Consider the following 27057-nt stretch of genomic DNA (forward strand, 5'->3'; position numbering starts at 1 on the left):
CACCTCATGCGAGACTGGTTAAGATATCTCTAGTGATCACTACCCTATGTAAGCACTCTCTAAGATAGCCCTTTTTTTACTTTTTTTGAGCAAGCTCTATCTTCCGGTATCCCAGTTATTGTCATTTGTACAATATATTTTCACTAATGAAAATTCACAAATTTTCAAAAAAAAAAAAAAAAAGAAGCATTAGACTGCCATATGCATATATGAAATAATCAAAGGTCAACTGCCATAAACAATCAATCGGAATATCAAATGTAAAAACTCAGATATGCATAAGAGAGAGAGATCTACTATAGATATTCCCGGCTAAAGTCTTGGAATCGAGTCACCCAGCGGTGGATAGTGGAAGAGAAGTAACAATCAAATGAGAAAACCGCTGCTCAATCACGGTGATAGTTAACGGCGATTCGAAATCGATATTTGGAGCTTAAGATTGAAAAAAGATAAAAGAGAGGTTTACAAGCGAAGGATTTGGAGTACGTTCAGTGTGGTAGTTTTTTAGCTGATGAGTATTATTTGTTATAATTTAATTGATTATTGATTTTTGCTAATGTGTCAACACCAGCTGCTTTAGTGTTGAGGCTGATGTATCACACCATGAATCAAACACATCGTTTTTTATTGTATTGTATTGATTCTAGGTATTCTCGCTTTAAATTTCAGGTAAAATATGATTTTTTTTACATATCGATTTTTCTTTTTTCAAACACATAGATTATCATCTAAGTCCAAAAAAAAATTAATATTATTTATCTGTATTTGTATATTATTAAATAATTACTTATCTTATGTTTAGATTATCTTCTAGCTTTTTACATAAACGCAGTAAAAGCTAAAAAGATAAACTCAAAAATTACAATATGACATTTTCATCTTAAACTGAAGTTTTGCACGGAAAAAGACATCTGCAAAAATGATTTTCGGTAACACGTGTGTCATTCCTCTTTACCTTCATATGTCCATCCCGACATTGGCCGCACGAAATAGGTTTTGCTCCAAACTTGTTTGTCTTTGAATCTTTCATGCAATTAGAAGTTGCTTTGCAAGCTCCTGGGTGAGTCTCCACGAAAGTACACTCCCAGGGTACGAACCGAGCTGCTTCCACATCTTGCATTTTGTATTGTTCATGAAAAAAGTTGTAATGGTTGTTGGTAGAAATCAAAGTTTATTATTAGTTGTTAGTTGCACTAACCGTTCTGTTTTTTTATAGTGGCAAAATTAACTAGTTTTGGCAATTAGTAATAATCGAACTGGCTGAGATTTATTTAAATCTTAGGCTCTGCTGGAAAGTAAGATAGTTCTTGTTTTTTTTTTCTTTTTTGGCAAGTTCTATCAAACCTTCGTATTCTGTACAAGCAATTTCATTAATGAAAATTCACAATTTTACAAAAAAAAAAAAAAAAATTAGTAATAATCGATTTTTTTTAAATGTTTTTCGAGTCACCAACAAAAACTAATATTGAAGGGGATATACTAATATTTTACCTTGCACGTGACACCAAACAACGAGTAATATCAAAATTGAAGAAACCATGCATGAACAAAGTAGCAGATCTCATGACTGATGAATATATACAAAATTTGTTTTTTTTAAATTATTTATTTGTGGAAATCTCTTGTTTGTCTTACTGTTATGACAAATCTGTTTTTTCCCCTTTGTGAAAATCGGTAATATATATATGACTCCAACCAAATATAGCCATTAACCTACTAAATTAGGGGGGGGGGGGGGGGGGGGGGAAGAGGCTAAATTAATTCAACAAAGCTAGATTAATGGTCATTATTTTATTTAATTACTAATTTTAACATGCGCTATACCGGAGAGCAAATTTTTTTGTAATTAAAAAAATATAAATATAGGTTGCATTTGTTTGTTAGACTTTTTGTTATTGTTAGGGTTAAAAATGTATAATTGTATTTTCATTTCTAATTTTAGGATTTAATCCGCAGTATACTTTATAACTTGTTTTTTTACATAATCAAAATTTAATCGACTTAATTAATATGTCTAGAATTTTGGTATTGATAGAGTGTGTAATATTAGAATGTATAGATCAAGGTCCATTATGATAATAAACTTTTGAGTAATTACTTAATTATTTTATATAGAATTTAAAACGACCCCACCTTTTTTTTTTAAGTAATAAAATAATAATAATAAATACTCTACAACTATTGGTCTCATACCCACTAGCCATCTAACCACAATCACACAACAACACATAACATAAACAATAACATTAAACCAATAAATAACCAATACTCAAATAACCAGTATTAATGCATAACAATTGAACTAATGATCCAATCAACACAAAAACATAGAAGCAGCATCCTAACAATGTTTTATTAACCCAACTCTAGCAACCTAGCAATCCCAGACAATAACCAATCGAGTCCCTAGAACATCCTCCTCTTCATTGCCTTGATTCCACGATCACACTTTGCCTTTACCTGCACCACAAACACAAATTGAGATGCATGAGTATTTAATAAACACTCAGCGAGGCAATCCTCCCATCTACTGGGCTATACACACAAGCAACTGAGATACCAATGTCCAAAACAATCAACAAAATAAACATACAAACCAGGAAACAAACATCGTCTCGCTGGAAGGGAGGTGTCGACCGACACCAGCCAAGTGTCGACATTTCACTTAAATAACATGGTTCAATGGTTTCCTTAAATCAAACCGACCAAAATCGATAACTAAATCGAACTGGTTAAACCAGAAATTATTAGTGTCGACCGACACCACCATTGGTTTCGAACGACACCCATCCCCAAAATACACATTTTGGTACGCGGATGTTACAGATTTTAACCCGCTATACAGCACGAGATTATGTTTTTTTATCCAAGTTTTCTATGACTAACAAAAAACATTATGTTAGATAAAATATAAAATTATAATTTTTTTTAGTTTTATATAATAGCATGGAGATATTTTTTATTCTATTTGCTTTAAGTATATAAAACTTATAATTTTCATTTGGAATTTGCTTTAAGTATATAAAAATTATAATTTTTATTTGGAATTCTATTTGCTTTAACCTTTAAGTAAAAAAAAAATATAAAAGTTATAATTTTAATTAAGAAATTTGAAATCGATTATGTAGAATATTAGATTGTTTGTTTTTCTAGAAAACAATTGAGATATACTAATTTTAATGGAAGACATGAAAGATATTTTAGAGATATTTTAGGAATATATTGTTAAATGTAACGATTGTATAAGTATAAACCAAAATTGGTTTGGTGACAGAAATCAATTTAGTAGAGATATTTTAGGAAAAATAATTGATTTTCAAGATTTTTGTATGAAGATAATCGATTTTGATTTCCATATTTTACTTATTAATTTTTGTATAACTTTTTAGGGATCAATAATATAAATAAGTTTTTAAATAAGTTAAACTTCAAGGGTAGAACACCAAAATGTACTTCAAAATATATATATATATATATATATATATATATAAATACTTCTTTGCTTAGTTAAGTTGTAACTTTTAATTAAAAAACCCTAAATTTTCTCTCCCAACCTCGAATATCGAGGCACCATTACCCCCAAAATTCTCCGACGCCGGTTGGGCTATTGCTCGCCGGCGTCGGGGTATCTCGTCCCTAGTTTCCGTTCTTTGCTTTCTTTGCTTCCTTAGGCCTCTTGTTCAATCTATTTTTCCCCTTTTGAGTCTCTCTTTGTAACCTTCGCATACCCGCTTCACTCAATCAGATCCAAACATAGGCTCACGCATCACCGAATACATAGGTCGGAGGAGACTGACAAACTCCTCTATCTGTAACCCCGACTCAGCCTCACTGCTGGCAGAAATCAAGTCCCTTTGTTTTTCTAATTCCCGATCCGGAATGGTAATTGTCTCTACAGTACTTTCTATGCCAATGTCACTCGAGCCTTGGCAGGCAGAGACAGAGACGGTGGCTGGTGAGGAAACTTTCAGAGCAGTGCGTTTTCTCCGCTACTGGACTACCGCCTTGAATCCAAGTCACCCCCTAAGCTTGACAGATCTATTTTTGCTACTCGACTACCGCCTTGAATGCAAGATCTTGCCCAACCTCCAAAAGGCCATGTTCTCTCTTTCTAACCCCCTGTTATCCTATCGACTTTACCTAGTTTCTTTGGGTATTCTCGGTGTCCGAAGACTGCATCAGAGAACCCATTTAGCTAGGTTGTCTTTGATGTACAAAGGGTTTGTTGGAACTATGGTATTTGCTCAGTTTGTGACACTTTCGTTTGGATCCAAAAACTGGATTTACCAAGGTTTACTTAAATCCGAGAACCTATCCTCTTTTCTGAAGCTCATGTCTATTGTTCCCTTGTCTGTGTCTTGCCGATTACTGGCAATCATTCCGCTGTTGTTGAAAAGTTCTTCAATCCTTTGCTGAACGTTTCTCCATCAAGGATCCTACCGACATTCATTACTTTGTGTGGAATTTTTGATCACCATATTCATGGCAGAGAGGATCCACCTGGTTTGTTTCGGCTTTACACGTTTGTTTTGCACCTATTAGTAGCTTCTTTGGTGAGCCCTACTGCTCTCATTACCCTACAACCATCCTCTAGTCTGAAGTCTAGGTCTGTGTTCTATCTATCAGTGTCTCACCGTCTATTTAATATGTGTGGAATTCTTGATCACCATTTTCATGGCAGAGAGGATCCACCTTTTATATTACGGCTCCACACTTTTTGCTTGCATATCCTGGCATTAGCTTCATTTGTGAACCTTTCATCTCCTAAGTTTTTGAAGTCCCTTGGCATTTTAGTTCTGATTTCAAATTACCGAGACTGTGATTATGGTCTTAGAGTTTTCTCTACCAACAAACACCTCTCGACAATTCTAGCCAACTACTTCAAGCACCACCTTCTCAAGAAAACCACCATCAAAACCTCCACCACCATTTGGGCTTTTTCCCCCTGAATCCCTGCCATGGCCCTGCTTGTGCTAGTGCTCCTCACCCCGGTGAGTTCTTTGGCTCGGTTTCTTCTTCCAACGGCACAATGTCTTTTGACCGTGACCTATCTGCCATCTCTCGATTTCATCGACGATGTCAAATCTTGCAACCTTGATCCTGTATGTCTCCAACAGCTCTTTAGCACTTGTTTCATAGCTATTATGGATTCTTTCTTGATGCTTTATGTTTCTTTGTTCATGCTTATGACTTTGGTGAAAGTCTATGTTTGTAACCTCTTAAACTTTGGGATTCTTTATCCCCCTCTTTGTAATGCTTCTATTTGAATGAATAGAATCATCCGTTTGTTCAAAAAAAAAAAAGTTACTTCTATGCTTATCAAAATTTAGTAACTTCAATGTTTTAATATACTAATTATGGGATATTTTTAAGTTGACCATGCCAAAAATAAATACACATTATATATCGCTCTACCCAAGTCTGTTTAGATAACAAGAACACAACTTTGTGGTCATAGGCAGTCCTTGAATCGTGGTGGCGTAAAGCATATTTTCTATATAAAATTTAATAAAGAAAGTTTTCCACTAAAATACTAAAATAGAATTTAAAACATTTCAAAAAAAATTAATAAATACATTAACAATGTAAAACAATCTAGTAATTAACTTTTCTAACTTTGATAGCAGTAAATTCATTGATTCGCTTCTCATACTCGAGAAGCTAATCCCTAATTCCCAAATCTCTACTATAATATTTTGGAAGTACATGACTTTTTTTTGTAGACGATAATATATATATATATATATATATATATATGTATATATATATGATTTTCTGGTTATAAACTTATGACATTCATAATTTAGGTATATCATAATATGCAGGTTAGTTTGATTTTTGGTAATTATGGATAGTATGAATTTAATTAATTATAGTAACATATAAAATCAACTATAAGTAACATTTAAAAGATAAAGAATTCTCTCAACCTAATTAAAACAAATATATGTGATTCTTCTTTCACTTTTATTTGATTTTCTATTTAAAAATAAGTTTGAATTATTATATAATGTATTTAGTTAATAAAATTTATGATTTTTTCTACATATGATATAATTTAAATTTTTTAAAACAAACATATATTGCTAAACTCATGAATAAATATATAAAATGTCTCACATCGCCTAAGAAAATTAGGTAAAGATTCAAAATCATACAATAAAAAAGATACCAAATTGATTTCGAATACGAATGAGCAGGAACCTTGATTTATTAGGCATTAAAACTTAAAAAATTTATGCGATTTATCCCGGTTCTTTATTTTAAAGAATTTCAACTTTTAGTAACTTTAAATTTCAAACACTACAAGAAAACAGGGTAATTTCCGACGGACGTACTGACGGAAATTTGTCTGTCGGAAATTACCGATGGATTTCCGACAGTTATCTGACGCCGAATGATTTCGTCGGTTTTTTGTCGGTAAGTTACCGACAGACTTTATCCGTCGGAAAACCGTCACTTTTTCCGACAGATTTCCGTCGGAAAATATGTCCGTTTTATATTTTTCGTATTACCGACAGATTTCCGATGACCCAAAATAAATATTTGCTTCCAAAATTTTTAGTAAAATAAATAAATGTAATTAACTTAATAATTAAAAAAATCAATTAAAAATAAATGGTAAATTCCGTCGGTAATTCGGTCGGTAAAACAAATCCGTCGGTAATCCGTCAAAAATTACCGACGGATATCTAACTTTCGTCGGGTTAGTAAAATTTTGGTCGGTTTTCCTTGTGCTGTCAGTAATCCGTCGGTTTTTACCGACGAATACTGACAGATTTCCGATGGAGTTTTGTAAAACCTCTAATTTTTGTTCTATAACGCACATATTTAATAAGAAATGTATAAAGTATGAAGTTTCAATGACTATATAATCTTCTTTTAAACTAAAATCTTCAAAATTTGTGTTTTAAAAAAATGAATACGTTGTTTGCCTAAAGTACTAATAGAATGATATTATATCTTATGGGTAAATGTTTTTAAATTATCAATTTTTTTTTTTCATAATTTACTTATATTTGTCAAGAAAAAATATAAACTACATAATATAAGCATATTTGTCAAGAAAAATAATAAGATTAAGGGTTTTAATATCTAATGTGTCGGTAAATAGTCAGAATACCGTCGGAAAAGTATTCTGTCGGTAATTCATCGGTTTTTTCTGACGGATTACCGACGGATTGCGAAATTTCACCCCGGGAACGAAATACAATTAAATTTTCGGCATCGCGGGGAATTAAATTTTTTATTGAATTCCGACGGATGTTCCGTCGGTATTTCCGTCGGTAACATCGATAAAACCTAAGTCATTTCATCTTCTTTTTCGCACTCGTCGACATAACGACGACGAATCCTCTCTCTCGCTCTCGCAACCAAAATTCCGGCGACAAATCGGTTTCCAATCCGGCGACTTCCGGCGTCCAAACCAGCTGCTATTCCGGCGGCTTTCTTCCCTCATCCGGCGGCTTTCTTCCCTCCAGCGGATTTCTCTACTTCGGCGGATTTCTCTACTCCGGCGGCTGTCTCTACTCCGGCGGATCTACTCCGGCGGCTCTCTTTAAAGAATGGCGTAAGTTCTCTCATTTTTTGTCATATTTCCTTAATTTTTGTTAGTTTTTTAGGATTATGGTATATTTATTAGATTTTATGAAGATTTGGCTTTAGATTAATTTGAAGATTTAGAGTGTTAGATTTGTTAGAGTGTGATTTGTTAGATTGTGATTTGATGAATGATGAATTGGATTTTGTTTTTGTTTTTGTTAGGGTGTTAGATTTCGTTTTTTTTTTTGATGATTTGGTTTTTGTTTAATTGTTTTATCTTGTTTTTTTTTCTAGAAATTTTTTTTTGGTTGAAAGTTTAGTTATTTGTTATTATTGTAAAATATGTGTTAATGTTATAAATTATGTGTTAATTTAGTTTTTAAAGAAAAAAAACTAAAAATGATTTTGGAAAAAAACTAATACTGTTATTTTTGGAAAAAACTAATTTTTGTGTTTTTGGTAAAACAATCATTTATGTTCTTTAATTAAACTAAAACTCTGGATTTATATTTCTTAATTATCAAACTCCAATCGTTTTTCAGCTTAAAATTTACCATCTTTTTGTGCCTCTGTTGTTTTTTTTTCCCTATATTCATATAGGATCTAAATTTACCCGACAACGCCAACTTGTAAGTTTTAAGATTTCGTATAATTGTTATTTTTTATCATTAATAAGACAATCTTTATATAATTAAAATACTTCTTTTAGACTATTAGGGATGGTGTGGTACCAGACCATATTACTTTGATGGAGGATATGCATACCAACAAAAAGACAAAACAAATACAAGAAGGTAGAGCTAAGCTGGTTGTTGAGAGTTCGAGGAGGCGGCAAGAGGAGATAATCAGTTCCCAACAATCTTCTGAAGGATCGGAGTCTACTGTTGAACTTGGAAGAGAGAAATTAAACGAGATTTTTTATGAGGTAATAGTTGTTTTTTTAAAAATTTGATTTTACTTTGTTTTGTTTTAAAATGTTTGAATAATTTTTAAAATGAATGTGTAGGAAACTGAAAAAAACAAGGGACGGATTTTTGGACTTGGAAATCTCTCCCAACAAAGCCCGTTATCTCAATCAACGGGTTACTCATTTGCTCCCACACAAGAGTTCCAACAAGCTCTGCAAGAGAAGGATGCTCGGATTGCAGCATTGGAAAAGGAAATGGAAGAACAAAAAGCGGAGAACAAAAGAAGGGACGAGGAGAACAAGAAGAGGGATGAGGATCTAGCAGCGTTCATGAGCGAGATGCGGGCAAGACATTCTGCCTTTTAGATTTCTGAATTCTAGCTTTGTTTTGTAAAATATTTATGTTTTCGGTTTTTAGAACATTTTCCATGTTTGTACGAAATAATATTTCCCTAAACTTTTTAAATATTATTATATAAGCATTTCTATTTTAACAAAAAAATTAGTATTAAAATTTGAATAATTATGCAATTTAAAAAAAATACAAAAAATACATCAGTCGGTAATCAGTCGGAAAAGACGGACTTTTTCGAAGAAATCGGTCGGTAATCTGTTGGAAACGACGGATTTTTTCGAAACATTCCGTCGGTATTCTGTCGAAAATGACGGAGTTTCTCAAAAATCAATTGTGAAACCGTCGGTAGTTCTGTCGGTAATACCGTCAGAAAATCCGTCGGTATTCGTGCTGTCGGAAACCCGTCGGTAAATATTCCGTCGGAAAACCGTCGGTATAATGCTGTCGGAAACCCGTCGGTATAATGCTGTCGGAAACCCGTCGGTACATAATCAGTCGGAAATCCGTCGGTAAGATATCCATCGGAAATCCGTCGGTATTTACCGACGGTTTACCGACTCAACATGTTTGTCGGTTATCCGTCGGTATTTACCAACGGTTTACCGACTCAACATGTTTGTCGGAAATCTGTCGGAAATTATTTTTTCCGACGCTCTAGAACCGACGGACATTTACGTCTGTAATTCATCGGTAATCGTCGTTTCCGACGGAAAACTGATGGATATGCCTGTCGGTTTTATGCTGTTTTCTTGTAGTGAAATGTCTAAACTTTTTTAAATTTTTTTAAAGATTATCAATATTTCAATTATTAAAACATTTAAAAGTTTATAAAACGTTTAGGATATTAATTATATTTAAACTTTAAAAGAAGTTCTAATATTATAAGTATTTTCAATTTCTGAAAAAAATAAACTTTATTAAAACATTTTAAATTTTAATAATATATTTAGACTTCTACAAAGTTTTTTCTACGATGTACCAAGAGTTAAAATATCACACGACGGATTATATGGCAGGACGTGTTTGAGTAGATATTAATAGAAATTTAAAATGTCATTAATTCGGTGTTACACGGGTAAAATATAATTTCATTATCTTGTCAACAATATGAATATTAGATTAACAAACATATTTAATTAAGTTGACTAAATTAGTACTATAACAAAAAAAAATTGATATGTGGTATATTGTAGGTTAAGTCATAGAATTAGCAATCAAAATACAATATATAATTTTAAACACTAAACAAATCAAATAAAATTAATAAACAAAAATTTATTTTCTGTTTATCAAATAACTTAACTTGCGGTGTACCACGGGTCAAAATCTAAATTTACTAAATTCGTTCTTTATATAAATTATATTTATGATATGATTTCATGGCATAGTATTTCATCCAAAAAGAAAAAAAAACTATTAAAACAATCACATATATAATAATTTAGATAAAAATTACAAAATAAACAAAAAAAACTTCAACTTGTGCTCTATCACGGTCCAATTCTAGTACATTCTCTTGGAGATGTGTCCCTAAATATTTTTCTATATTATGTGGCCTAAAGCAAATGTTTTTCCTACTTTATTGGTGGGCTGGGCCTGCTTGTGGTTAATTATGCTTCAAGTTGAGGGCTACGTTGACTGTGAAGAGAAGTATAATTAACTATATGATATACATATAACAAAGAAAACAAACAATTGATGCACCCAAAATGAGTACCTGAATACCTGATATATATACAGTAAAACCTTTATAAATTAATACTCTATAAATTAATAAATACTATAAATTAATAAATTTTACTGGTCCCAAGTCGGGCCAGTGTAAAAATTAACAATATTCGATAAGATAATAAGATAATAATTTTTTCGAAATCTCCTTATAAAATATGGTCCCAATAATATCATAAATTAATAATTATGTAAATATATATATATATATATATATATACTGATATAATAGTGTATGTTTTTCCTAAAGCTCAATTCTATAGAACAATTGTAATGTTGTATTTTCAACCTATAATGATATCTCTAAAATATTTTATAACATGTCATACAAATAATTAAATTTAAAGTTTTAATTTTTAGATATGCATCATTTACAATTTGATAATTTGACAGATTATTAAAATAGGAGAATTGATATTATTATTTATAGATTTGAATTTATGTGTCTCATGTGTATAAGTCAATTTGTCTATAATATTTGTAATTTATTGTATATAGTGCTTTCTAAATATTACAAGTTCAATTCCTAAACCATAAAATTTATAACATCTGAAAGTTTAATCTTATTTTGCTATAGTTGTTCCAATTCATAATTTTTTAAAAAATAAACAATTAAAAATATATGTATAAATTAATAATTATTAATTTACACTATAAAATAATAATTATTAATTTATAGATAAATTAATATCACTATAAATTAATAAAATGTCTTAGTCCCAACATTATTAATTTATAGAGGTTTTACTGTATCTTCCCAGTGGTTATGTTTGGTTAGTGTCACATTAGAAATATTTCGTAGTTCCCCAAACACAATGTTAGTTCCATGCATTTCCACAACTACTAATTAATTTGATCCTTCGTCGTCTAAAATGCATCTGAGAGTCTGAATGGCTAGCTCTTTATTACGGGAAGGTTTTTTTCTCTGCTGTGTGCATTGCATGTAACAACTAGAATATGATGGCAGTGGCATTGAAAGGTTTTTGCTCCATACTCAGTTTTTCTTTTAAGTTTTCAATGCATTTAGAAGGTAAACTCCTTCGCACCATTCCACTTGAGCACACACGCTCACACGCATGCATGGTTTTCTCTGCTTTCGTAAGCCAATTTTTCATTGTAAGAATAAAAAGTTAAACCTAGCCCAAACTATAACCAACCCCACAATTCAACAACAACCATAAAGAAAGATATGACATCGCTAGCAAATCTTCTTATATAAAATTTGATGTCAAAATTACTAATTAACAAGATCGTGACATTTGTCAATTGTATTATTCAAATGTTGACACATGTCAATTTTAAATTTATTAAAAAAATAAAAATGTAAAAATTCAAAACCTACCATAAAAAGGTTTTATATAAAAATAAAATAGAGAAAAGAAAACCTAATTTTATTTAAAATATTTAAACAGTTTTAAGATTTAGAAAAAATCATTATAAGGAAATTATATATATATCATAAATTTCGAAATTATAATATTGTTTACTTATTTTAATTTTAAGTTGCTAATTTATAAGAAAAAATATTACTTTTTAGATAAGAAAAAAATTATTGTGAACATTATACAATTAATTACTGTTCCTAAAAAATGTAAATACTCACCTTTACACAAAGAAAAATATTGTTGAAAAAAAAACATAAAAAAAAATAGATTGTCTTATATTTTTTTCACCAATCAAATAATTTAATCAAAATTTTTTTTAAAATAATTAATTACTGTTCCTAACAAAAATGTAAATACTCACCTTTACACAAAGAAAAATATTGTTGAAAAAATATATATAAAAAAATAGATTGTCTTATATTTTTTTCACCAATCAAATAATTTATTCAAAAAGACTGTTATTGTAATATATAAGATAGGATTATGTAAGATTAACATATTCGTTTTTGTAACTACACAAATGTTAAAGTAAAGAGACATATAATATATTCTTTAATGTGTTCATAAAGACAATTTGTTAGTAGTAGTAAAGACTAAAGAGTATATTTTAACAGTAAAATATATTTGTGTGTACAAATACACTTTTAGTGGTGATGTAGATAGTAGATTTGTAAATGGATATGCATTAGTGTATTATAGCAAAAAAAAAAACTATTTTCTATAATTAAAAGTTTATCTCTTTACTTTATATATTGTTTTTACTTAGGAAAGAACTAAATATATATTCTTTGTTAAATTTAATTTTGTTTTAACAACTTTGAACTCATCTACATCTATTTTCTTTAACTAAAAGTGTATCTATTTACTGTTTTTTTTTTCAATCAAACAATTAAAAGGAAATTTCTCGGTTAGCTGCCCAAACCAGAGGGAAAGGATTTACAAAAGAAACTTCAGAGATAAGAGAACACGAAGCACGGACAAGACAATCCGCTTTCATATTTGACGCACGCGGGATCCAAGAGATGGAGAATAGTGGGAAAGACTCCAGCGAGTTAAACTCATCGAGCAGGTTGGAGAATGACGGCCAATATTCAGAAGACTGCACCATAGTGAGTAACTCAGCACAATCAGTCTTAAAATGTTGACAAGCGATCCCTTCAACATGTATCCGCTCAATGGCCCACAACAACGCTTTTAACTTTGAATGCAGGGGGAGGGGCTCTGTTTTAGACACTTGGCCCCCAACAACAAGGTTCGCTCCTCACCAACGCAACACCACTAGCCCAATCATGAATGCACATTTGTTGTTTTCCAAGAACCATCAATCTGACAACAAGGTGAAGAAACTTGGACATCTGAATACGAAGATGGAGCTGACATGATTGCCGTAAAAGAGAGCGCCTATTCCCAGGCTAAATTATCGCCCAAAGTCTGAGTAATTATATCATTCGCCTCTATCTCTTAACTTTGATTTTTTTTATGGCCTTCCAGATTGCCCATAAAATCTATGGTAATTGAAGAAGTTGATCAGGATCACCTTGTTGAGAGGCGCCCCTCCAGAGAACAAAATCCAAATTCGAGTACACCGACTCATATGGTAAACCCTCTGACAAGACCGGAGTCAGAGATAAATCCCAAACTTCACACAAACGAGGACATTCAAAATAAAAACGTGATTAATAGTTTCAACCGTAGAGTTGCATCTTTTACATCAAATATCACATTGGACACCTCGGTGTATCTATTTACTTACTAAAAATATTTACTTTATATTCTTTAATAAATTTAATTTTATTTTAAAAATTATAAACCAGCACATCGGGCGGGTCCTAATCTAGTAAATTCATAAAGAAGAAGAAAAAATGATGCTTTAATTTAAATTAAATAGAGAGCAACCTTGAGAGAAAAATGGGCACTGTTGGATCGATATAGTACTTGAGGAAAGGACGAGAGACTTTTTTAGTTGTTCCAACTTATTTGCTTATGGGGTTTTAAGGGAATTAAAGTGTCTAGCTAAAAACTGTATTTTTTTGCTTACGTATAAGAAAATGATGCAATAATCGATTGATAGTTAAAAAATATTCTAATTGAGATGGAAAAATAACCACAGTGAAGGAACTTATCATACAAAAGGAAAATTCAAAATTCTCTACGTAGAATTATTCAGTTTAGGATTTTATTTATTTTAGTTTCCAATCATGTCGTTTTTTAGTGAATATGGTAAGACTTTGACTTAAGCTAATCTAACTGGTTTTGTGATTATCACGATCAGTGTGCTAACAAAACACAGGACACCTAAACTGAACCAGAAGTAAAAAAGTCTTTCAACATTTACTGTTCTGTCTCTTAACTAATTATTACGTAGCTTTACGTACATGTCAATGCCGAACGGAACCAATCATGTTTTGTTAATGGGGAATCGCATCACAACAAACTATGTTAACTAGCTAGTTGCATTTCCACAACCACTAGATAACACTTCTTTGTCTCAACTCTCAATGGCTCTTTATTATGAGTAGATTTTTTTTCAATTGTGTGGTAACAGCTTAACATCAATTTTGCTTCATACTTTTGCTCCATACTCTAGTCTTTAGATCTGGTCGAGGACGAGACTTTTTAAGTTGTTAGAAATTATTGCTTTATGGGGGTTTTAAGACAAATGTCTAACGTTGTTTTTGTTTGTACCAGATAGTCATCTTCGTTTTCCTCTGTTTTCATCATCCCGATAGTTTTTCTTGACGATCTAATCAAACAAGTCTTTCCTAGAAAACACTTAGCGCTCAAATTTGGGTTATGATGAGAGCTCCACTTTGTGTCACCTCCGTATTCTTCTTCCTCTTCTGCTACTTATATGAGCTCTCTTCTTCTAAGTCAGTATTTTACTCTCCAGAAAGTCTTACAGTCTCAAGCAACCAAACCCTTGTGTCTCCTGGAAATGTCTTCGAGATAGGTCTCTTCAAACCCAATGAGTACATTTCTCGTTGGTATCTTGGGATATGGTACAAGGAAGACCCAAAGAGAACTAGTTTATGGGTAGCCAACAGAGTTAAACCTCTAACCAAACCTGTCGGAATCCTCAAATTCTTCGGCAACAACCTCGTCCTGTTCGAACAAGATAATATCCCTGTATGGAAGACCAATCTGACCGGAGGAGGTGTGAGTTCTAGGATGGTGGCTGAACTTTTCGATAATGGAAACTTCGTGGTGAAGGACTCCAGCGACCCGGAAGGTTACTTATGGCAGAGCTTCGATTCTCCAACGGATACTTTACTACCGGAGATGAAACTCAAAATGACGACCTATTCTAGTGAAGATGATCCGCGATAAATCCTCTATCCCTGGGTCCAGGAGACCCCTCACCCGCAGAATTTTCCTTTAAAATTTGGAACGTATATAACATAATTGCAATTTTTCTTGAGGGGCGCCAAGTCGATGCATGGAACGGTTACCAATTTGGGGACATGCCCCCAGTGTTCGAGCTAAAGGAAGGTTTGTTAGTAATGAAGACCCTCCAAAGCAGCAGCAGCTACTCGAGGTTGACAATACGGACAATACCGCAAGGCGTACTTTATGAGTTATACTCATGGAATTCGGAAGCCAAGGAATGGAAAATGTCGTGGTCCACAGGGGAAGACTCTTGCTATTGGAAAGGCTTTGAAGATCAATGTGGGTCTTACAGTTACTGTTCCAAAAACGACATGTCGCAGCGGCAGCCGTGTAACTGCATTAGAGGGTTCTACTTGAAGTTGGAACATAAGGGGACTGACTGTGTGAGGAGGACTGCTCTACACTGCGGAGGAGATACGTTTGTGATGCTAAAAAATATGAAGTTGCCGGAAATTACATCGGATGAATATGCAGTCAATTCGGGTATGAATTTGGCGCAATGCATGGCGTCATGCCTTGTGGATTGTGGCTGTACCGCTTATGCGCTTGTGGAAAACCGGAAAGGAGAGGGCCGTTGTGTGACTTGGAACGATGAGCTCCACAGAATGCGAAACTACACCTTTGGCGGTCAAGACCTATATGTCCGAGTGGCGGCTAATGATCACGGTTAGTCTAACCTTAATTTTTTTGGTTAATTAGTTAGGTTAATCAATCTTTTTTATTCAAAAAAAAAGAAGAAAGAAAAACCAACCCCCTCTCGCCTCTACCACGTAAACAAAAATAGTAAAAAACAACCTACAGTAAAACCTCTATAAATTAATAATGTTAGAACCAAAATATTTTATTAATTTATAGTGATATTAATTTATTAATAAATTAATAATTATTATTTTATAGTGTAAATTAATAATTATTAATTTATAGGTATATTTTTAATTGTTTAATTTTTAAAAATTATGAATTGAGACAATTTTTGCAAAATAAGATTATGAAATAACAAATATTATAGACAAATTTTAACAATAAATTACAAATATTATAAATTAAAGAATATTGTAAATTTTATGGTATTGAAATTGAATTTGAAATAATTAAAAAATATTATTGAAAATAAATCACAAATATTATAGATAAATTCACTTATACAAATGACATAAATATTCAAATTTATGAATAAGAATATCAATTATTTTATTTTAATAGTCTAACAAACTATCAAAATGTAAATGATGCATATTTAGAAATTGAAAACTTTAAAAAGTTTTAGTTGTTTTATGAAATGTTATAGAATATTTTATATCTTTATAGTTTGAAGATACAATATAACATTTGTTTTATAGATATGAGGTTTAAGAGAAACATACTTTACTATATCAACATATAGATATATGTAAATTTACATGATTATTAATTTATGATATTATTGGTACCATATTTTACATGGGGATTTCAAAAAAATTATTATTTTATTATCTTATCGAATTTTGTTATTTTTTACACTGTCCCGACTTGGACTAGCAAAATTGATTAATTTATAGTATTTATTAATTTATAGAGTATTAATTTATAGAGGGGTTTTATGTACATATATAAGGGCATGTCTAAGAATGATCTTAAAAAAAGATCTTTAATACATTCGAGCAATTAAAATGATTAAAATAAACAAAAGAAGGTAAGATTGTACAAAATCAATCCGGCCTATTAAGCTCAGTAAATTCAGCCCAAATAACAAAAAGTAAGATTGTCGCAGTCTGTTTTTCTGATTCAACGAAACCATTGGCTTTCCTGACAACAACATATGATAGATGATGTATATTTGTTATAACTACATTTTTTTTATGCATATGACAAATTATTATTATGGAAATAATTCTATAATGAAAAAATATAAGAAAAAGGAACTCCTTCAACAATAAAAAAATAAATAACTTTAAGAGATATATATAATATACGTACGATTATATTTAAATAAATTATATATTTTGATATCGTATGATCTGAATAAATAAAAGTGTAAAAAATGTTAATGAAATTTAAATTAATTTGTTAAGTTTTGTTTATATGATTATCAAATAAATTTAAATTAATTAATATATTCTATTATACAACAATCCGCGCATTTGCGCAGGATATTATCTAGTTATATAAAGAAACTAAAATGTTTTGAAACAAAATCCTTGTCAGTATATATATATATATACTAGTATTTTTGCAGCAGTTTTTGCTCAAAAATACTTTTTGGAAAGTTTTTGCATTTAATGCATTGACTTTAATATTAGTTACCAAAAATTTCAAATTAATTATAAGTAAGGTTTAAAAAAATAAGAAAATCTTTCTACCTCACTCAAACATAAATATATGATTCCTTTTCATTTTTATTTGAATTTATATTTAAATTATCTTGAATTAGTTTTATAATACAAGTTAATAAAAATTGTGATTTTTTCCTGCATATGATGTAATACAAATTTTTGAAAACGGACATATATTACTCAATTTACGAGAAACGCTCAACCGTTTTAAGAATTCTAAGTATTATAAATATTTAAACTTTATAAGAAGCGTCAATCTAATAAAATGTAAATGGTTACAATCTTAATAAATAACATAGCAACTCAAGCTATAATACAAAATAAGAAATATAAAAAATTAACATGATATAGTGCGAGTTAAAATATCTATGGACGAAGTTATATAGCGGGACGGGTTTGTCAATATTTATATAGATTCAAAATATCATTAATTTGGTGTTACACGGGTAAAACATCATTTCATTATATTGTTAACACTATCGGTATAAGAGAATAGACATATCTAATTAAATTGATTAAATAAATATTATGTAAAAACAAATTAGATTATGGTATTATATGGTTTAAACTTTAAATCATAAAATTAAAAATTATTATACAATTATAACATATTTAACCAACAAATAAAATTTATAATTTAAATATTTTAGTTATAAATAATTTGCATCGCGGTGTACCGCGGGTCCTAATCTAGTATATATATATGAGAGAGATCGATGTGGGTATGATATATGAGAAAATCAATCTATAGTTATCAAAAATATATGATTAGGGTAGGCTGGGCTGGGTAGCTCCAATAAAGAAAATGAATTACTCGAAGATGTGGAGAAATTATAACTCTCATATCAACCCACTTAAAGGAATAATTAAGACACCAAACGAATACTCTTAATGAGCTGATGAAGAATATTATATCAAAAGTTAGTTTTCACTTTCTTGGTGTGTACGTAGAGGATCAGCCAAAAAATGATGGAAAAAGCGAAGGCATGGAACCTTGGGTTATCGGACTCATCGTGGGAGCAATCATCATCGGACTTCTTGTTATAGGCTTCGTCGGCTTCTGTTATTGGAAGAAACGTAAAGGAAGAAGAACACATGGTAAAAACAAAACAAAAACTAATTTGTTTTTTCTTGTTTTATTAGTCGTTTCTTCATAATTATATTTTTAATGTTTCAGAACCAACCCAAAGAGAGATCATCATGACCGATATAGTCGGGCCGGCCGTAGATAGATTCCAATTTCTTGATTTCGAGTTGTTGCCGAAGCAACCAATGGTTTCACTTTCTCTGATAGAAACAAACTCGGACAAGGAGGTTTCGGTACGGTATACAAGGTCTGTAGTAATATTAATCGGTTATATATAGTTACTTTAAGCGTTAAGCTTTGTTATGAAAAAGTAAAAGTTTTAATTGCAATGAATATATGTTATCGCAGGGAATACTACCCGATGGTAGTGAAGTCGCCGTAAAACGACTGGCGAACACCTCATCCCAAGGGATGACAGAATTCAAGAATGAAATCGAAACCATTTTAAATGTCCTGCACCTGAACCTTGTACGGTTGTTAGGTTGCTGCTGCGAAGGAGAAGAGATCATTTTGATCTATGAGTATTTGGAAAACGCAAGCTTAAATCACTATATTTTCGGTTAGTGTTTAATTTATCCACTCTTTTTTCTCCTTCTATCAACTTTATAAAATTATTTCCATCTAATAATATATATATATATAATTTTTTATTTTTTTTTGTTACAGACGAAACTCGTAGCCAATTATTGAATTGGGATAAGAGGCATAAAATTATCAAGGGTATTGCGGAGGGGTTGTTGTATCTTTACAATTACACAAACCCTCCTATAATACACCTCGATTTGAAACCAAGTAACATTTTACTTGGTCAAAACATGATCCCAAAAATCTCTGATTTTGGAATGGCCAAAATACTAAATAGTGACGGTAGAGAACCTCGAACGGAAAAAGCTGTGGGAACTCGGTATGTAAGCAACTAAAAGAACATCGTATTTATTAACTTGTGAAAAATAACTAGACTAAAGTAATTTTCTTTCCCTATTTACACAGGGGATACATGTCAGAAGAAAATGCATTGCGTATGAATTTCTCTGAAAAATCAGATATCTTCAGCTTTGGGGTCACCTTACTCGAGATTGTAACAGGGGAAAGAAACCTGGATTATTGCAATACCCACAAGGGAGACAGTCTTAAGGATAAGGTAACAAACATTAATATATATATATATATATATATATATATATATATATATATTTTAATGATATTCAGAAACAAGTTACAAACTTATGATAAAATGCTTAAAAAAATTTTGTAACAGGCATGGAGATATTGGAACGAAGGGAACTCTCTTGGTCTCGTGGACTATAATTATTTATCTGGATTCATCCCTAGTGGAAGAAGAGGTTCTGAGATCGATACAGGTTGGTCTCCTGTGTGTTCAACCACTTGTAGACGACAGACCGAGAACAAAGTCCGTCGTATATATGCTCCAAAGCCCACAAACCGAAATCCCCAAACCAAAAGTTCCCGACCACTTCTATGGTAGGATCCTCCGCGGTGAGCCCCCTTCATCTTCTTTAGGCGGTGAGGCCCCTTCATCTTCTTTAGGCGGACAATCCAGCGTGAACTATGCCACTATATCACGGATGAGTGCGCGGTGATGTGTAATCATCTTATAGCGTCTTCTTCATTATGGTTTGCTTTTCCTTAGGATCGACTATGTGATATATGCTTGTTTGTCTGCGTTTAAATCCGACTGTGACTTGTAATATTGTTGGACGTTTTTTTTTTTTTTCTTGTTGCGGAATCAACTTAATAATGACATAATTAATATATTTACTCTTGGTTGGATAAATTATCTCCCAAAAGCCAAAAACGATCTTTTGTAGAGTTGCGCCATAAGCTTTTTGTGATATCTCTTAAAAACCCCTTATAAGTTTATCTGCTTCCATTACTTCCAAGTTTATATGATCGTCACAGTTTGTTGCTCTCTAGATATACACGCGGCTCGCTGATTCTTTTACGATTAATAAATAACTAAGCACTTATTTTCTTTTATTTTTGCCACATTTGCATTAAAAAATCCACTCATCTACTTTTTTTAAGTTAAATGGTACACACATCTGCACTAAGCTGCATCTTATTAAACGACCTTTCTGCCCATGAGTTCGTGTTGTAGAGCACGTGCTTGTCAAGTGCGTATCCAGGTTTACAAACGTACTCCACCAGGTAATCAGAGAGGACACAAGGGATTTCATGGCGTATAAACTCTTGGATCCAGACGTCGTCCCGCGGTATCCCGGGGCTTATCAACGCGAAATCGGTGTTTTGATTCAAGAAACGCGTGTAAGGAGGTGCGGTTGCTAGTATCATACCATCCCCAGCTTTCACAGCTCGCTTTAATGTATCCTGATTACGGAGAATAAAAATATCTATATATAAAAAGACATCAAGAACCAAAAGAAAATGGCAAGGATGTGTGACATGTTTTATCTAGAAGAATCATTCTAATGTTTCAACTGTATCAGCTCTTTTATAGCTAAATCCCATCAGGTTTCTTGTATTAAGAGACAAATTCACTCTGCCAAAGAAATCAAGAACAATAAGCTTGACAGACAAGTGAGAAAGATATTACTTACCAGAGAAGGGATGGTGCAGTCACCGTATACAACAATGCGCACTCCATATAAAGCACCATGTCCTGTTTGCTCCCTGACGAGCCGCCATTTCCTCGGGGACTCGAGGTTTATCGCACCATCAGCACTAAGACCAGTGCTGTGCCATTCATAAGGCTCCTCTGGTAATAGTTTCCCAGCTTCCTTTGAATCAGCCACATAGTCAGTCTTCAGAATCCAACTGCATTACGGAAACTGATGAGTAAAAGATGAAAGATACACTTTTCATCAACGCAGAAGCTCAAAAAACTAGGATATTGTCTGAAAATCAGGGCTTAGTTTGGTGTTCTACACAATACATAGTATGTATGATTCTAAAGAGTTGACTGAAATAAGTTCTTGTACCTTCCAGATGCAGCAGCAGCAAAAAACTTTTCAGTCCTACGGATTTCAGGAGCAATGAAATGTGTTGCTTGATAAGACCACTGATGAGAATCTCGGCAACATTTTCCTTTTAAACGCCTAATGATCTGCTGATACTGGTTTCTCTGGGACCTAGGACCACTGACAATAAAAAACTTCGGCTCATGTTCTTGGTCCTGCAAGACTTTTCTACTAGCCAAGGGCTTAATCCTCTGCTGCTTAGACTCTTTATCCACCTTTGTACCTGTTGTAGCTGACTTTGCAACTTTCTTTCTTGCTAATGCTTTTCCTGAAACCGGGCTTTGCTCTCCACCAGAACCGAGCTTCCCAGATTTATTATCCGCTGCAATGTTCTCCTTCTCTTTTGCAGAGTCATCCCCTATATCGTTCATCACTGTGTCGGTTGTTTTAGCGCCACTTCTTTTTTTCGATTTTTTAGTCTTCTTAACACTGGATTTTCCTACTTCAACTGTAGCAGAACTTCCTATCTTTCCACTTTGAAGGCTACTTCTTTCTACAATGGCTTTATTCTTATCGACCTCTAACTGCATTGCAGCATTACTTGAGTCCTTAGCTGCAGCCTCCTTTCTAGCTAGTAGTTTCCCCGCAACCAGGCTTTGAGCTCCATCAGAACTGACATCTCCAGGTTTCTTATCTACTGCTACATTCTCCTGCACTTCGGCAGAGCTATTCCATACATCATTCATAACAGTATTGTTTGCTTTGGCGCCATCTTCTTTTCTAGAATTTTTCGCCTTTTTGACACTAGGTTTTTGAAGCCTATTTTCTTCTGCAATGGCCTCTTTTCTGCGTTTACCTTTATTCGTATCAACCTCAGATCTCACTTCAGCATCGCTTGGATCTTTAGTTGCACCTTCCTTTCTTCCTAATGTTTCTCCCTCAACTGGGCCTTGGTCTCCACCAGAACTGACCTTGGCAGATTTACGTTCCAATGCTAAGTTATCCTTGTCATCCGCAGAGTTATCCCCTATATCTTTCATCAGAGTACCGATTGCTTCTGTATCATGTTCTTTTTTAGATTTTTTGGTCTTCTTGACACTGGATTTTCCTACTTCGACTGTAGAAGAGCTTTCTTTCTTCCCACTTTGAAGGCTATTTTTGCATACAGTAGCCTCCCTTTTGCGTTTACTTTTAATCTTACCAACCTCTAATTGTAACGAACCACTTGGATCTTCAACTGGAACATCAGTATGCTCGGGTGTTAGCACCTTAATTTCCACATCTACATCAACTTCCTCTGGGGTCTTAGCCTGCTGCTTACCTTGGTTCACCATCAGATCCAACCCAAGATGGTGTTTTTCTTCTGGGACTAAAGATTTCTTATCTAGAGAGTCAATTTGCTGGAAGGCTTCAGTCTCTGAGACAATATGTTTTGCCATTTCTGGTACAACCTCAGTTTTTAGGACAGGGCTTGATAACTCCTTCTGAATGCTATTAGCCGTTACTGGCGCTGAAACTTTTCCTTTGTTTAGACAATGATCGGGCTCATCCTTTGGGGTAGGTTCGCTCAAGTATATTGATCCCTTTTGGTTAATGGGGTTCTTTTTCCTGCCTCTGATGCCTAGGCTCTTTTTTGGAGCTGTTTTCGTCTTGGGCAGCTCTGTTTCTTGCTTGTCTTTCAATCCAATTAAACCCGACCCAGGAGAGGTCTTCATCAGAGGCTCAGTTACAGATCTTTCAGGTACTTCATCCAATGCACCCTTCATAGTAGAATTTTCTGGAATCAAAATATCAGCTTCCATGGGAACAACACCTGAATTGAACAACCTAGCTGCTGAATCACTCAGATCCAACTTATCTGCAGCTTCCCTGCCTCCAGCGTGGTCACTGAGGTTTGGCACAACCCTAAGGTTTTGCTTAGGCGAGCCAGATATTGGTTCATGAAATAAGACATTTCCCACCATTGGCTCAGTCAATGATCTCTCCTGTATTTCATCCCCTGCACAGTTTGAAATGATATTCTCCGCAGTTGAAAGAGCATCTACCATGTGTACCACATTTGAGCTCAACAGTTTAGTGTCGGGTGACTTATGGCCAAATTCCCCTCTTTCAGCTGGATCAGTGCTCGTCACAGGCCTAAGGTTGTTTTCGTTAAGCGAACTTGGTCTTAATTCCTGCAATAACAAACTAGTCGGTGGTGGAATGCTTGCCTCGCTGTTGTGGTGTACCTTGTGTGAATCTTTGCTACTGACAGATCCATCTGTAAATTGCGCCTGAGGCACCACCGAAGGGGACTCCCCGCCATGCAACTTATCAACCTTGTCAAGATCGTTAAACAGTGTTTTTCTTTCCAGTGAAGAACCAGATTTCGATGCAGAGATACTAAAGGAAGTCAAAGCTTTTAGGCCCTTGTCATCCATTTGCAGAGAACCGTTTTGGCCACTTGACTCTTTTCCGAAAGTATTTGTTTCTGGTGATCTCTGAAGTGTTTTCCTTGAATAAGTGGCAAGAGAAGAATGCCTTCTGATACTCCTATTGAGAGACATCAAGCCATCAGTCTCCAATTTGCTCATCCCTTGCTCAGGAGTCTTGTTTGCAAGCCTAATGGGGGACGCATGATTGGAAGTATTCTGAAATGTGCTTTCTCTCTGGTAATTATGCTGCTGAGCAACAACACCTGAATCAGTAGAGATCATGGCTTCAAAAGGTCTGTCCGTATTTTTAGGAGTTAACCAATTGTCCTTGGACGTATTACATGATGGTGCACCTTCCTGAGCGCCGCCTGAGTTTGTTTGAACAACAGGGATATCTTTTTCTCCCTTATTAGACATTTCAATTGCAGCCACAGCACCGACCCTAAGACCAAGAGGGCTTCTGTATGCACGCTTCACAGAGGCATCTTCTGCTTCATCCTCAGAATCCCTAGCTGAAGCCTCCATTATTTCCAACTCATAGCCACTGAAAAAAAAAAAAAAAAAAAAAAAAGAGAAAATGATCATCAGCTTGTAGTGGAGCACGAAGTCCAGAAACAAAATTCTTCAGGAAGACATAAAATTCATCTTTCAATAGAAGCAGCTTACACCAACTGTATAGAAAAGCAATTCCAGGCGTCCACTAATACAAGAGATAGAGATGGATATATACCTTATCTCGTACTCAACCTCAGGAAGGAGCTTCCAATTCTTTAAGCTGCAAAGAAATAAATCAAAGGAAAAAAAAAAAGAAAATCAAATCCACAGAAACCAAAAAAGAACTCTTGGTATGTATGCAGTATGCCTCTTTACCAGTCCTCTAACCACCGGTGGTTCACTACTTTAATCTTCTTCATCCGCTTGGCTAGCTCATACTTTTCTCCTGCACAGAAAGAATGAAATGTTGGTTCCCCACCTCACCAAAAACACTAGCTTAGGGGAAAGTAGAAGAATGTAGTGAGTGAGTGAGTGAGTGTGTGATAACGCACCCTCAAACTTGTAGCATATAAGATGGGTGACTCGGTTTGCAACCAAGGGCTTAGAGAAGTTCCCACCCATCAAATCAACCATTGCCTGTATAAACAGAAGAAACAAAAGTCTCATCATAAAAAAAAAAAATAATACCAAAATTATTATAACAAGATGAACAGAGAGAAAAGGCAAAGCGCACACACACCATAATGTCTTCTCTATCTTGACCTTGGTACCCGGTCAAGCACACAACTAAGGTTTTGGAACCTGGAACCCCATTCAAATCTCTAAGAGGCTTATACAAAACCGAATTGGCATGAACAAGCATTCCAGTGTCGAAGCTGTGACCAACCCATGACCCTGTGACAACCACCTTCCCGCTGCTTCGAGCAGCTACGCAAATCGGATCATCCTATGTGTGTATTATGTAGGAAAGAATTGTCATAATAATAATAATAATAATAATATATAAATAAAAAGAAAAGAGAAAGAGAGTAAGAAAATGAGATGACTAACATAAACAAGCTTATCTACGATGAGGTGAGTACAGGATTGAGAGCATTGGCCAACATCAACGCCACCACCACTCACAAGCTTGGACCGTAACTGTTATGGGTAAAAAAATTAACCACACAACACAGAGACAGAGAGACTCAACAAAATCAGAAACCCTTTAATGAAAGAAAAACAAAAAACAAAAAATCCGAATTTGAAGATACATACCGAGTTCCCATGGGTGGGATTGAATCCAACGAGAGCGAATCGAACACCCAAAAACGTCTTCGGATTAAAACCCGATTCCTGCATTTTCTTTTTCTTTTTTCTTTTAATGGAAAAATTAGGGTTTCATCTGGGTGGAGAAGATCGAAACTTGGGGTTTATTCCAAATGATTTTTTTTTTTTATAAAAAACCCCAGATTTGAACAGAGAAGATTGACTTAAATCAGAAGTAGAAAACAAAAACAAAAACAGAGATTTCTTCGTTTTTTTTTTTTTGAAAGGGGGAAAAAAAATTGGGAATTTTGCAGAGAGAGAGAGAGAGAGCCGTCTCGGGGAAGATTTTAGAACTTCGAAGAGTGTTTTTTTTTTTCTGTAAGGAAGAAAGGAAGGAAGCGGGGGCCGGGGGGGAAATTGAAAAAATTGAAAAACTTTTATTTATTTTTTAATTAAATTGGCTGAAGCGGTCTGGCGGGATAAACAAATCGACGTGGCGGCGCCATCCCTCCACCGTTTTGTAAAAAGCTAGGTTCGGTTTAATTCAAAATTGTAATTCGTTTGGTTTTTGTTGGGTTTGGACCAATTAATTGATGTCAAAACATACAAATCAAAGTTTCACCTACAAAATTGAAGTCGAGAGAGCAATGACAATGTCATTAATTATGTGTTAATTTGACCGTTTTAAATTCTGTTCAAATAGTTACAGTATGTGTTAATTAACAAAAATATATGGTTTATTCAAGTCTCTCTAGTCATTTTATGTTGGGTTCAAGTGTTTTTCTCAACTTTTTTTTTTCTTTCTTTAAATTTTCATCTATAAAAGAATAATTACAAGGGTTTTAAAAAAAAAAAATCCTAGATGGATCGATCGACCACACATGAATAGACATCTTACATAAAACATATCATTTTTTAATGTTATTGTTTTCGTAGCAAAATAATTAGTTTCTTCATATCTAGATTTTGCGCATCATCGTGTACGACGAAGAGATTATATATATATATACTAATATACATAACCTGATTCTCTCCATGTACGATGACCCGAGCAAATGTGTTTGCAGCCTTTGAGGAGATCGAGCTTTTCTTTTCATCGTAGAGAGGCTATGTGTTTTATTTTATATCGACGGATCATCTTTTACAACTGCATATTGTACCTAGTTGCTTGATGGTGGAATGGTTTGATAACTTTTGAAAACATATACAACAGACAAAAATAAGTTGATCGTGTGCTTTATATAAATGTGTTTTTTCA

The 27057-nt window shown here is 33.5% G+C and overlaps 1 protein-coding gene and 1 pseudogene across 1 annotated transcript; one reads left to right on the forward strand and one right to left on the reverse strand.

Moving 5' to 3' along the window:
* The first annotated feature begins 15085 nt into the window (after positions 1-15085).
* On the forward strand, positions 15086-20552 carry LOC147930007 (receptor-like serine/threonine-protein kinase SD1-8; annotated as a pseudogene).
* A 117-nt stretch (positions 20553-20669) lies between these two features.
* On the reverse strand, positions 20670-26327 carry LOC104738515 (BRCT domain-containing protein At4g02110-like). The gene is made up of 9 exons (XM_087481456.1): positions 25809-26327; positions 25602-25691; positions 25291-25497; positions 25103-25187; positions 24927-24996; positions 24787-24831; positions 21664-24600; positions 21283-21499; positions 20670-21052 (listed from the first exon to the last, which is right to left on the reverse strand). The coding sequence occupies exons 1-9, from the start codon at positions 25890-25892 to the stop codon at positions 20750-20752; spliced, it is 4038 nt and encodes a 1345-aa protein (XP_087337582.1). The 5' UTR covers positions 25893-26327; the 3' UTR covers positions 20670-20749.
* Positions 26328-27057: the final 730 nt, after the last annotated feature.

The sequence above is a fragment of the Camelina sativa genome, chromosome 13 (genome assembly GCF_030686135.1).
Source record: "Camelina sativa cultivar CO46 ecotype springtype chromosome 13, ASM3068613v1".
Lineage (NCBI taxonomy): Eukaryota > Viridiplantae > Streptophyta > Magnoliopsida > Brassicales > Brassicaceae > Camelina > Camelina sativa.